Source organism: Camarhynchus parvulus, chromosome 1, assembly GCF_901933205.1.
Source record: "Camarhynchus parvulus chromosome 1, STF_HiC, whole genome shotgun sequence".
In the NCBI taxonomy this organism is placed as follows: Eukaryota; Metazoa; Chordata; class Aves; order Passeriformes; family Thraupidae; genus Camarhynchus; species Camarhynchus parvulus.
The window spans coordinates 10,582,953-10,595,879 of NC_044571.1; the positions used below are offsets into that span (position 1 = coordinate 10,582,953).

General features: G+C 34.6%; 1 protein-coding gene across 7 annotated transcripts in view; it reads left to right on the forward strand.

The window, feature by feature from the left end:
• Window positions 1-12,927, forward strand: part of DMD (dystrophin) — a 1,148,514-nt gene that overhangs the window by 477,173 nt on the left and 658,414 nt on the right. For all 7 annotated transcript variants that reach the window (XM_030961382.1, XM_030961390.1, XM_030961407.1 and 4 more), the window contains 2 exons: window positions 806-929; window positions 7,693-7,780. In XM_030961382.1, coding sequence (XP_030817242.1) covers window positions 806-929; window positions 7,693-7,780 — 212 coding nt within the window. The remainder of the gene's footprint in view (window positions 1-805; window positions 930-7,692; window positions 7,781-12,927) is intronic.

Here is a 12,927-nt window from a genome sequence, read left to right on the forward strand (position 1 = left end):
TGCAATCAAGCAGAGAGTGTAGCATAACTGACAACAAATATTGTCTGAAACTTCTTGTTTTAAAACTACAGTAGATACTGAATCACAATTTAAAATTTCTAGACATTAGTAATTTAAATATCTGCATTTTGAGATATTACCTGAATAGTGGTTAACACAAGTTAAGATCAGTTTTAAAGGAGTTGATGAAAGAATCCAGAATGTAGTAAAGGCAGCTGTGAAGTAAAAACTAGTTATAAATTAAGTGCAGAGAGTTGGGGATCTTAATTTTGGTTTTAAAGCTTTAACTGTGGAAAATTATACTTGTTGATTAGTGATTACATTGTACAACAAATTTGAGTTAATCAGAAAAATCTTCTTTCATCAAATTTTCTGCTTGAATTTTCTTCATAATTGCAAAATCACAGGCTGGGATAATGATCTTTGAAGGCTGCATTTGGTCAGACTGGTAGGTCTTACATCCTCAGCTCAGCCAACAGGACTTGTGGTATGCTTCCTTCACTGACAGACATTTGTTTCATATCTTCCAAAAACATTAGCTTGAAAAATTAAAATACTTACTGTAGAAATTATTGTATCTGTTCAACTGTCAAATCGGGTCTTAAAAATGAAAAAGTATTTCTACATTTCTAAATTTAAAAGTGAATAGTTTTATGAACTCCCTTATGAGATATGGGAGTTTAAACTGTATTTTGCTGATACAAATTGCTGTTTATTCCCTTGTTTAAACGACCACATTTGCTGTCAATCCTGTTCTCAGGAACTGTGGAAGTTGAAAGTCCTGTTGCACTTTTCTGTCTCTCAGGTTTGACTCGGATACCACGGAGCTCCACAGCTGGATGACCCGCTCCGAGGCGCTGCTGCAGAGCCCCGAGTTTGCCATCTTCAGGAAAGAAGGGAACCTCTCAGACCTCAGAGAAAGAGTCAATGTAGGAGAAACTACTCATGTCCATGTCTGTTAGTCTGTATTTGCTTGCCAAAGTGCTTTCAGAGTCCAAGTTTAAAGGATTTCAAAGGTAGACTGACAAGCATTGATTGTCCAAGATAAATTTAGAAGTGTTGACTGTTTCTGTGAATTTCAGATTTTGGCGCCAAAATTACTACGCAGCTTGTCTGAACAAATAGACTTTTGTTGCTGTTTTTGTTCATATATTCATATTTAATTACGGTATTGTAGATCCATGACAGTCTTAGGTAAAGTTATACCAAAATATATATAGTTATTAAGTTATATATATACATATATATATAAAGTTTTATATATATATATATAAAATATATATAAAATATATATAAATTTACATATATTTGTAAAGTTATAAAGTTATATTAAGTTATCATTACTTAAATGTGCAATCCATTCTATACTAACAGCTCAATTTGACATTATACATGCATAAACTGAAGAATAAGAAAAAGTGTTGCTGGAGTGGATGCTAAAGAAAATCTATATCTATTTCCTTTACAGAGCTGTAAGATATATATGACAATCACCACTTTCCACAGGGCTTTTATTGTTTGTTTTTGGTGGTTTTTTACTCTATTGTAGTACCATATCAGGACCAAAAACTGTTCTTTCCTAACAAAGTGAATGGTTATGCACTGCTTAAAAAGTAGCTATGTTTGTGTGTCTGTGTGTCATAGACTGAATTGCTGAATTTTGCCCTTGAAAACTACACTGTTACAAATTTCCTTCATTATTTGATTTTTGCAGATCAATGAAAAAATGTCCATCTTTTCCAAGAGAAAGGGGCTTTATATAATTATCTTGGATAGTAGCATAGTATGTTGTGGAACATCATTAAAACCCATGTTGATGCCTACTCCTAAAACACAAAGAGGTGGAACAAAGTTACTGTATTGAATTTAGATTTGCTGGTGGTTTGTCTCATTTTCTATTTTTCCATCATGAATCAGCTATTATAAGATTGAGTAACATGGAATTTTGTGACTAAGTGTACATTTTTAAATTCCATGTTAAATTCCAAGTTTCTTGCAATAATTTTAGTTATTAATTCTAAATTGATATAAGAAAAATCAATATGTATCCTTCATTAACATTGAAAATATTTTTAAGGACCAAGACCCGTTTTAATTTCACAGAGTGTCGCTGCCTTTAAAATAAGCATTTTATAGAGAAAATCAAGTTACATTTACAAGTTTCTAGTTGCTCTAAGGGAGAAAACATTCTATTGCATGTATTAATTTGAGAGTGAGAACTCTGAAGGGTGACTCTTGACAAGTGCTACATGGATTACGTGTTGAATCGTTTTCAGTCAGTATAAGTCTTTGAACACACTTTTTAACAAAGTAAAGAAAAATATCAAGTTTTTATAAATGCCAGGTCTTAAAACTTGTCCTGACCTGACTTTTCCTGGTCTTATCTCTGTCTCAATCAATTAAATGAGAGACAAAGCAGAAAGTACTTTGCAGTTTATTGATTTGAACAGTTTCATTGCTGCTTTTTAACACTTTTAGTTATTAGTTCTCTCAAAGTGTACCTCAAATCAATGGAAAACAAGATAGTATGTATTTTAACATATTATAAAATTTCTGGTAAAGTTGTAGAAGGCATATAAAAAAAGAATGAAATTCAGAAAGGAAAACATATGTGAGAGATAATTGAAATAGATTTTATTGTTCTGTTGTGCTTTAAGCCCAGCTGGCAACTAAGCACCACACCTGCTCACATCCCCCAGCCCACCCCAATGGAATGGTGAGAACCAAAAGTAAAACTTGTAGGTTCAGATAAGAATAGTTGAATGAAATAAAGTAAAATATAATAATGATAGCAAATAATAATTCAGATAATAGAAAGCAGCAAGCAACACACAAGTGAAGCACAATGCAATTGCTTACCACCTGCTAACCAAGGCTAGACCCACTCCCTGAACCCAAATAAGCCCCTTCCAGGTAACTCTCCCAGTTTATACACTGAGCACATTGTTCTATGGTGTGGAACATCCCCCTTGCCAGTTTGGATCACCTGTCCTGGCTGTGTTCCTCCCAGTTTTTTGGTTTTTTTAATTTTTTGTGTATCACTGGCAGAGCGTGACACACAAAAAAAGAATTCTTGACTTAGAGTAGACACACTTAGAAAACCCAAAACATGAATGTTATCAATATTATTCTCATAATGAAACCAAAACACAGCACTATCCCAGCTATTGAGAAGAAAATCACTGGATCCCAGGCAAAACCAGGAGGATGTGCACTGACACTGACATCCACAGTCATGCCCCAGTGTTGTACATGCATGCATGTGACCATCTACACATGTGTGCAGAAGTCTTATCTTGGCCTTACTTTATCATTTAGGGATTTTTGCCCATATGAAAACATAATTTGGTATAGCACAGAATACCTGTGGGTGGCTGGTGCCAAAACTGTCCTTTATTCCCTACTGTAGTCAGTGCTGAGTCCTAGAGCCTTTTTGTGATGACTTTCTTTTCTGCTGCTCTTCTGGGGACAGTTACTAGTTTCAGGGCTGTTTTTTTCTTGTGGCAGCTTGCTCCTGCCCATCATTTTTCATGGATGAGGGGTCACATCCATAAGATTGAGTGGAAGTGCATCTGCTGCATGATAGAGGGACAGAGGTGTCGGAAATGAAATCCACAAGGAAATCTCTTTTGCCATCATTGGTGATTCATGAAGTACAAAAGCTTGCTCCCATCCCAGCTCAGAGGAGTCCTGGGGGAGACAGAGCCAAGAGCAGGCTGTATGAAATGCAGTGATTCTGTTTGCTAAGGCAGCTGCTCTTCAGGTGCTGGCAGGAAATTAGCCTTTGGCAGATGTATTATGTAGCTTGAATATATTAGATATGTGCAAAAAGTCCATTCCTATGTCTGGGGAGAAGAAAAGTATTTATATCCCTTCCCTGATACAGAAGAAAGATATTTACCTTACCTGGGCAGGGAGACTGCAAAGCCGTAAGAATAGAAGGAGTTTGTTGACCAGCCATACTCCTAAATAATGGAGACATCCAAACATTAACGTAGTAAATATTGTTTTACTGTATCCCACCATAAACATTCTACAGTTAGTGTGTGTATTTTACTAAAATCAGACCTAAGAATGACTCAGGACTTCTATGTTTTTCTTAAGCTATAATGAGCTTTCAGTATTGCAAGTTCAAATATATAAAGGTTCAGGTGCAAAAAAACCTCCACAATTTCAGGTAGTAAATCCTACTTAGTAAATTGGATTTGAGACTATCCAATAAGAAACTGGAAATAAAAATCCTTGAAAGAAGTTTTGGTTACCCGAGAAGAAGCACCTAGAAATTCAGAATCAAAGATAAACACTAGGAACAGATGTAAGGGAAAATGTCAGATATCCTAGACAATTAAATTTGTTCTCTTGGCATTCTCAGAAGTCCCATTCTCATATGTTTGTTTTGTTTTAGTGACCTTTTCCAGCATGCTATGTTTGGCTTGGGTATTTGAGAGCTGAATCACTGTCAGAGGTGGTGATGATAATGTTACCTCTCTGCTCTCAGGGGTGATGGGTCACCACCACAGGAGGTCAGGGAGTGCTGCCCTGCATCTTTTCACAGAGCTCTCAAAGAAACATGTTGATTTGATAGATGAATAATATCCAAATTTCTCCAGCCATCAGTATTTTCTACTTTATGAAGTCATTAACTGCCAACTAAAATCTCAGGGTCAAATAAAATGTTTAGATTTGTAAAAAATGCCCCTTCACCTTTGGCTAGCATTTAGCTAAAGATGAATTTATAATGTTTTTCAATCAATTAAAGCTGAGATATAATGTATTTGCATTGTCTGTTACAAAGTAGTCCAAAAGATAATTAATCTCTACTTTGACAAAAGCCCATGAAGTTAACCAAGTTAACCTTTTCCTCTAATATTGGTGTCTTTTTTTCTGAAAAAATCTTTTACAGAAGGCAAAAAGAGTAAAAAAAAGGAGGGAGGTCATGTATTTGGAGATATTTTGAAGTGGCTTAGCTGCTATTGTCAAAAAGTGTCTATTACATAGAATAAGAATCATATTATTATAACATTTTTCTGTATAATATTATACAGAATTTAAGTTTCAAAACTTCACAAATCCCTTCAAAATTATCCCATTCTACTTGTGACATAAATGAACTTGGATCAAGAGTATAGTCCCTTTTAGTAAAGGAAAAAATGAAGAAAACAGAGCCAAAGAGATAAATGAGAGGTGTTTCCAGGACTGTTCCATTTATTTCTAGGCACTTGACACAGGGTTGTGGAAATAGTTCTTCTGAGGTTCTTAAAAACCCAAGACACAATTTGCAGGTTTGGCAAGCGATGGCAGGGACATGTGCTCATTGTTTTGAGAAACTAGAGTGAATTTCCTCCTTTCTCCCCAGGCCACATCATTTGTCTTTGTAGGAGGAACCAAGAGTTCAGTTTCTCCTCCTTTGGTTATCACTGTGCTTCCTGTGTATGTTTCTCCTCTTGTAACCAGTGCCCGACCTTCAATTGCATAATATATGCCAATTACATAAAAATGTATGGAAAAAATAGTTGACTGAAAGTTTGATATGTTTATTTAAGGACTCTATACATAGTGCTTATATTTTCTGCCAGGACCTGGAAATTTGAGTCTTTCAGGAGAGAGGTGGACATTTCTCCACATTTTCCTGCGCACATAGCATATGCTAGGCAGGGAAGGGTTGACTTCCACAAGTTTATATGTCATATCATTTTTATGTTTTAAAAAGATAAGTTTTAGCATATTTTATGAAGTGGTTTTGGGTTTTTTTTATGATTTTTTTTCTGCTCACTACAGTTATACACATGATAATTACACACCTCGTGTTACAGACGGAGTAGAATTATTTTCAGTATATTTTAGTGTTTTAATGATTCCTTTGAGTTCTCAGTAGTTATTCTCATGTTAATTATACCTAGCATTATAGAAAGAGTAGTATTAATTAAGATTCTGTAAGAGATTTTGGAACTCTGCAGAGAGTTAATTTACTTTTTAAATTTGGAAAATATTTAAATTGTTCTGGGTAATTGTGCAAGATTTTATTGACTTTTGAAAATGAGAGATAATTCATACAGTCATCTGTAACTTAGTGGGATTAAACTTCATAATATTTCAGTGGTAATTTAGTTATATATTAAATATATTTATAAAATACAAACTATTTTATTATTCTCTAAATATATTTCTTTATATATTTCATTTATCCAAAATTGTTTTAGTGACATTGTTGAAAAGAATCTTTGATATTGTTAGAAAGCTTGCTGCTTAACAATTTCTGTATGCACAAATGGATAGCAGTTATAGGTAGGCTGAGGAAAAGCATGAATTTAATTGAAAATTTCTCTTCCAAGTTTCTGTGTCTACTCACTTGTAGTGTCTTCCAGGAGCTGCTTCTTGTTAAACTGAAGATGTTTTAAACATCACATTTGAAAAGTTATTTTAGGAGAGTTTCTTCAAAGGTGTTTATATTCATTCCATATGGGTGCAACAATCTATTTGAAAAATAGTATTTCCAAATTTATGTATATACGAGTCTTTTACTAAATGCATTCTTAGACACCTACTTGAGCTTTCTTTTCAGTTTAGGGCGCCTTTGTGAAGTCATGCAGCATTTAACTTTGCTGTGGAAATTAACAGGGTAATGGGGAAGCCCAGTGGGATCAGCCAGCCTGGGAGACTGCAACCAGGGCCAAGTGTTGTGTTTCCTTATACATCATGTAGGATTTGGGGGAACATATCCTCTTGTGTGTGTGTATCTGCTGCAGGAAAGTGAGGGATTTGATTTATGGGACCCTGTGTTGGTCAGAATCTCAGGAGATATATAGTCTGTTTTATTTTTAGTATCAAATTTGTGCATCTTTGAGCTTCTAAATTACACCTAAATTATGCAACTAATTTAGTTTAAAATCAATGAAGTGACTTCATGGTGTTAATTACAAGACAGCATTGATGGGCTGTCAGATCTAAAATGGATTTACTTTCCACCAGTATTTCTACTGACCCAAAATGATATTTAAATTTAGATTCTACTATATCTTAGAATTTTAGCAGCTGGCCTTTACTAGGCCCTACTAGCTGGCCTTAACATTGGTGAGCAATTGTTGTCTACAGAAAGGTGAATCAAGAGTATTAAGTACAAAACATGATGAGAAACCTGTATTAAATCTCCAGCTCTACTTCTTAATAGCCCATATATGGGTGTCTGCTGCATATGGTCTTTTATGCATTTTACAGTTGTTATTTAGTTTTTAAATAAAGTAGTAAAATATAAGCAATCAAATTTTATATGGGTTTGATACTGTAGAATGCTGTGACTCCCTGTGATTTGGTGAGAATGGTCAGTTTTTGCTTTTACCATGAAAATAAGCAAATCTATTCTTCCACAAGGCATTTCTGTTAAATTAATATTTTCTTTCTGAAATATTGTGCTTCAAATAGCTCTTAATTTCTATATCTTTTATGAGTCTATAAAATACTGAGATGTGTCATTTGTCAGCTCTGTTGTGTTCTGACTCTCTGTTTTTGTATTTGACCAATTCCCTTCCTGGTGGTTGTTTATGGTGCTTACCTCTGTCATTACAAACTGGGGGGCAGTCAGGGCAATGTGATGGGGTAGAAAGTCTCAAGAAATCAGAAGACATCCCTGAGATTAATAACTTTCTTGTATGGAATCCATCTGTTGATATACTCACCTTTCCTGTCGTGCTGCAGGCCATCCAACGAGAAAAGCCTGAAAAGTACAGAAAACTGCAAGATGCCAGCAGATCAGCTGAGGCCCTGGTGGAACAGATGGTGAATGGTAATTACTTGGGGGTTGCTTTAGATAATCTTCTTAGGGATTTGATCAACGAACAGGTTCATATTTATCACAAGAATTATATTAGCACATACTGTCTAAATGGAACGGGAAAGTGATATTGCTTTATATTTCTTTTATTATTTCTGAATGTTAAATCTGTTAATTAGAGAAGAGAAAAAAAGCATTACCACTTTAGTACCATGCAGAGAGATGTGTTAGAAACTCACAGTAATGAATTGTATATTAACAATCTGTTCTGTGCAGAGACTTAAGTTGTAATCTTATTTTCTGAGTTCTCTACATTTTGAAGTACATTAACACATCTGAGATAGACAGTTCCAAAGGCATTACTTTAACCAGTTGGGGAAAAATACTTCCTGACTTTTAATATACAATGTATGTTTTGTAATATACATATTTCTGTAATGTTCTGTATCATAGAAAATATAACATTTTATTGGGATTTGGAAAAAATTTTTGGCATTTGGTTTTTTGAATATAATAATTGTCAAAGTTTATACAACTCTTGAACAAAGAAAAATAGCTTCAAGATTTTTGTCTTTTTTTTTCCCAAAGAAATTATTACATTACACCATTCTTTTGAACTTTTAAATAAGCGAAAAACAAAACCCAAGGAAAAGTTCATGAAGGTAAAACTGTAACTCATGTCATTGTTCTTAATATTAAAGAATATCTTGCCTTGCAACCAAATAATTAAAATGGGCCAACATCTGTCATACTGATATGATTACCAGAAATACAGATGCTGAGTAAACTGGCATTTGGAACATATATTTTCTCTTAAATTGTTACAACGAATAACCAATAATTAAATTGCTAAAAGTAAAATGCTTTAAGTCTGAGGTACTAACTAGCCAAGATAAAGAAATTTGATGGAATACTACAATTATTTTGCTTAATTATGAAGGTGTAAATTTTAAAAGAGACCATATTTAATGTGTAGGACATATTTCATTATCATTACTGTACCAATTGCTACAATGAGTCCCTTCCCAGACTCTGTGAATATACTGAAGGCAGTCTGGCAACATCTGCACCCTGTTTGAAATAATTTGGGCACTTTTCCATGGTTGATGATGTAAAAAGTTCAGACTTTTTATGTTTTCTGTCTGGGAGAATTGATTGTACATGACTTTTAGGGAAGCATCTGAAATTTGTATGCTGATTCACTGAGGTTCCTATTTTGGGCAGAATCTGGTTGAGGTCTAGGGCATATTAGGCATGCCTCACTCTTCCATTGGACAAGTGCAGACCTGCACCTCAAGAATTCCAGTTTAGTTTCTTTGGATTATGTAGTACTTTATGATGACTAATTTTGGTGTTAGTTGTCGAACTCACTACCATCTTAAATACTGCTTACCCTGCACTGTAGTGCCTACCATGTCATGTATCAAGTAGACTAAATTCTGTCCTAATAATTTCGCATGGAGTTTTAACTCAAGACTGTTTTTCTGTCCCTCAATCCATGGGTCCATCCTTATTAATGGTTTACATTTGGCTAGATGTGCATGTAAATATTTCCAGTATTTCTCAAGTCAGACCTCTTTTTTTAGGAAGCACATCTTCCAACTGGGTGGCAGGCACAGGGTAGACTAACTAAGCCAGCATGACTTTATCAGCTTCTTCAACTTTGTCAGCTGCTCTGAGGTCTGTGTCATGCATTATATTGTGTTAGCCTTGGTAGAAAAAACCTTCTGGTGTGGCTGACATAATTGGCTGTGAAAATGAAGATCTCTTATTGTCATGGTTTTAGGGAGGAAGCAATCCCTTTTAAAAGATAAACAATTCCTCTGGACTTGAAACCTTGAGTATCTATCGGACTTGCAACTTCTCCACTAATGCAAAGACAAATTGAAGAATAGTGTTTGGAATGGTTAATTAATGCAGTAATTGCCAGCAGCAGAGATTAGAATAAATAATTAACATTAGCTGGTGAGAATTATGAGATGATTTTAACAAAGAATCAGCAAATGGAATATCTTGTGAGGTGCTCAAAATTACTCCTTGAGGGTAGAGGAAGTTAACTGCCATTGTAAAGCCATTCTTTTGTGTACAACATACTCTCTATTTGCCTTTTCTTCCAATCATTATGATCTAATTGCAGTTAATGGTTCAATTTAGTTCAGCTGAAACCGAACTAAAAGTTAAGTAAAAATATTACCTTTAAAACCTCACTTCAAACTGTAGTCGAGTTATACAGCTTTATATTTTCTACAGTAATTCAACTAAGTTTCTATAGTGTTTGCGTCTTGTGTAAATTAATTTTTTTTGTTGTTGTTGTATTCACTGAGAACAAGAAGAAAAATTTGCTGAATCTCAAAAAATAACATTTTTGGATCAGCCTAACTATTCCTTCATATCTTCCTATTCCAGTGGTGGAACTTTTTCCATAAAATGGGAAGGAATTGGAATTTATTAATGTGCCTGTATGGATTTGTGGGAGATCTGCAATTTAACATCTAGTGGAGGGAAGATGTACTATGTTATTTTAATGAAAAACCTTTCTAACTACCACAATTTACAGATCAAAAATGATGATGCTCTCCTTGTTATTCTTTAGGGAAATGAGTCAGTGATTGAATTGATGATTGTCATGCATTTGCAGTATAATCTCTAATTAAAAGACCACAGAAGGCAAGCAGATTTAAGGCATAGATCAGTTCAGTAGTCAAGTGATGACATTTTTAATTGTGTTGTTAATTTTAACTTATTCTGTGTCAATTAGATCTGGACTAATAATGATTAGATTACTTAAGATTCAAATTATGCTGGCATTGAATGTGCTGGCTTTACTTAATACTTAAAATATTCTTTCTGTTTGCTCATAAACAAGATTCTGAATGTAACAGACAAAGAGCATAAAAAGATGAGACCACTGGTGAATTATAAGAACAAGTTCAGAATAGTGGTGAACTCCATTGTTGAATCATCTGTATTTCTTTCCTTGCCTTTTTTTTTTTCTCTGTGACAGGAAGGAGAGAGAATAAGTAAAAAAAACAGGACTCTGGAGAGAATTGGATTGGTATATTTAGGATTTAATTTATTTGTTCCTTAGCAGAGGGAAATATTCTTAGGAAACATATTTACACAGGACATTCTTCTAGACCTATGTAAATATTGTCAGCCACTGTCAGCAGAAGTGTTTTTACCCTGGAAAGATCTGCCCTCTCCCACAGCACAGCTGCTCCTGTGTTTGTAGGCAGGGGGTCTGGACATTGTCATTTGAAGGGCTTTTCCCATCACAAGGGAAATCATTGATGCTTTTTGGTGGATTCTTCTTTTCCCAACCACACTCACAGGCTGTGCTCTGCCTCTCCTTGCTCATGCTTTTAAAGACTGATGATTGAAATCAGTGAAAACATATATCCTGTTTACCAGTGTTTCTAGGAAAAAAAAATCTGTTTTGTTTTTCTTTGCTAAATCATATTATAAAAGAGAATAAAAAATCTGTTGATGCATAAGTAAAGTAGTTTAGTACTTGGAATGGACATTTGGCAATTATAGAAGTTTAGAGTAAAATAAACAGGACATCAAAATGAATAATCAGAGATTTTTGACAGGAAGCATTAAAGTGAATACGAATCAGTTTGTTGCAATAAAACATGTAATTTCAAAATGCCACCATTCTGTGGAAGAAATACATTATCTTGTAAGTTAAACAAGAGTCGAAAGCTACAGAAACCAAATAATATTACATTATTCTATCACAGAACTGTGCAAATGACAGATGCACTTAACAAGATATATTTCATATTAAATGGCAATTCCAAAGCACTTGCATGTAAGGTGCTGCACAATTAAAAATATTCAGGCACAATTTATTATGTGCAGTATACAAGGTAATAAAATTAATGGATGCACTTCAGATAATGATCTGTTTCCTCTGGGTACAGTATATTTATACAATGATTATACAGAAGGTTTTGGAATGTGAAACATGAAAAGATTATTAACCAACCACTATTCATAAAATAATGTTTTACCAGAAAATGGGTTTTATATTGTTTCTTTGCCTGCTTGTGCACTTTTGCTATATCTTGGTAAAGGTGCTTAAGTTAGTCCAGAAATCAGTAGTTATCACAGAAGAAAGTTTCCAGTCAGACAAGGAATAATGGACTTTATTAAGGAGTAATAAATTAAAATTCAGAAAGTTTCACTTCAACTAGAGGAAGAATTTCTTTTCTTTGGGGGTGGCAGAGCACTGGAACCCTGTGCTGCCCAGGGAAGTCATGAAGGCTCCCTCTCTGGATTCATTCCAAACCCCACCTGGACACATTCCTGTGCTACCTGCTCTGAGTGACCCTGCCTTGGCACAGGGGTTGGACTGGGTAATCTCCAGAAGTCCCTTCCAATCCCAACGATTCCATGATTCTGTGAAATTCTTGATTCTCCCCAGTGGGTCAGACTTGCCCAAATGATTTCAAGCACAAGTAACAGCCATTTTATTACATCTTGCTGGAAATGACATGCTAACATCTGATGGAAAATTTGGTTTTACCTGAATGGACTGAAAAATAAAAGTGTTAAAATCACATTTTATGGAGATTTTATCTTCCTTACAGTAGGATATTCTGCCTAATGAAGGTGCACCTCTGCAATATTTTACCAAATGCGACTCTGCACAAAGCAGTTTTGTACTGTCCATTTCAGGAACATGAAGAGTAAAAGCATTTCTTTCTCTATGTATTTATGGATTCACATTTAGACTCAAAGGTTAGATGTTAAATAAAATAATTAAAGAAAATTGAATAATAGTGGCTATTTTTACATATTTAAATGTGTCATGTGAAGAGGGACCTATGAGAAAAATAACAAAGGAGGATCTAGTGAATCTAGATTTTCATCTGAAATACAGTCCTCTCTGAATCCTAGAAGAAAATATTGCAGTGAAAAGTATTATATGTGGAGAATCCATGACTGCACTTCTGGTAATCATAATCTTGCCTAAGGGTACTTGGGAGACTCTGGCAGCTGAAAAGAAAGAAAAGGAGGAGTAAATAAAGTGATCTTTTTATATCTAGCCTGCCAAACTCTCAAGCAATGTCTTCCAGGTTCAGAGATAATAATGAACACAATGGCAAGATAATCTGCTCTCTGTTATGAATTTACAGCATTTTTATACACAA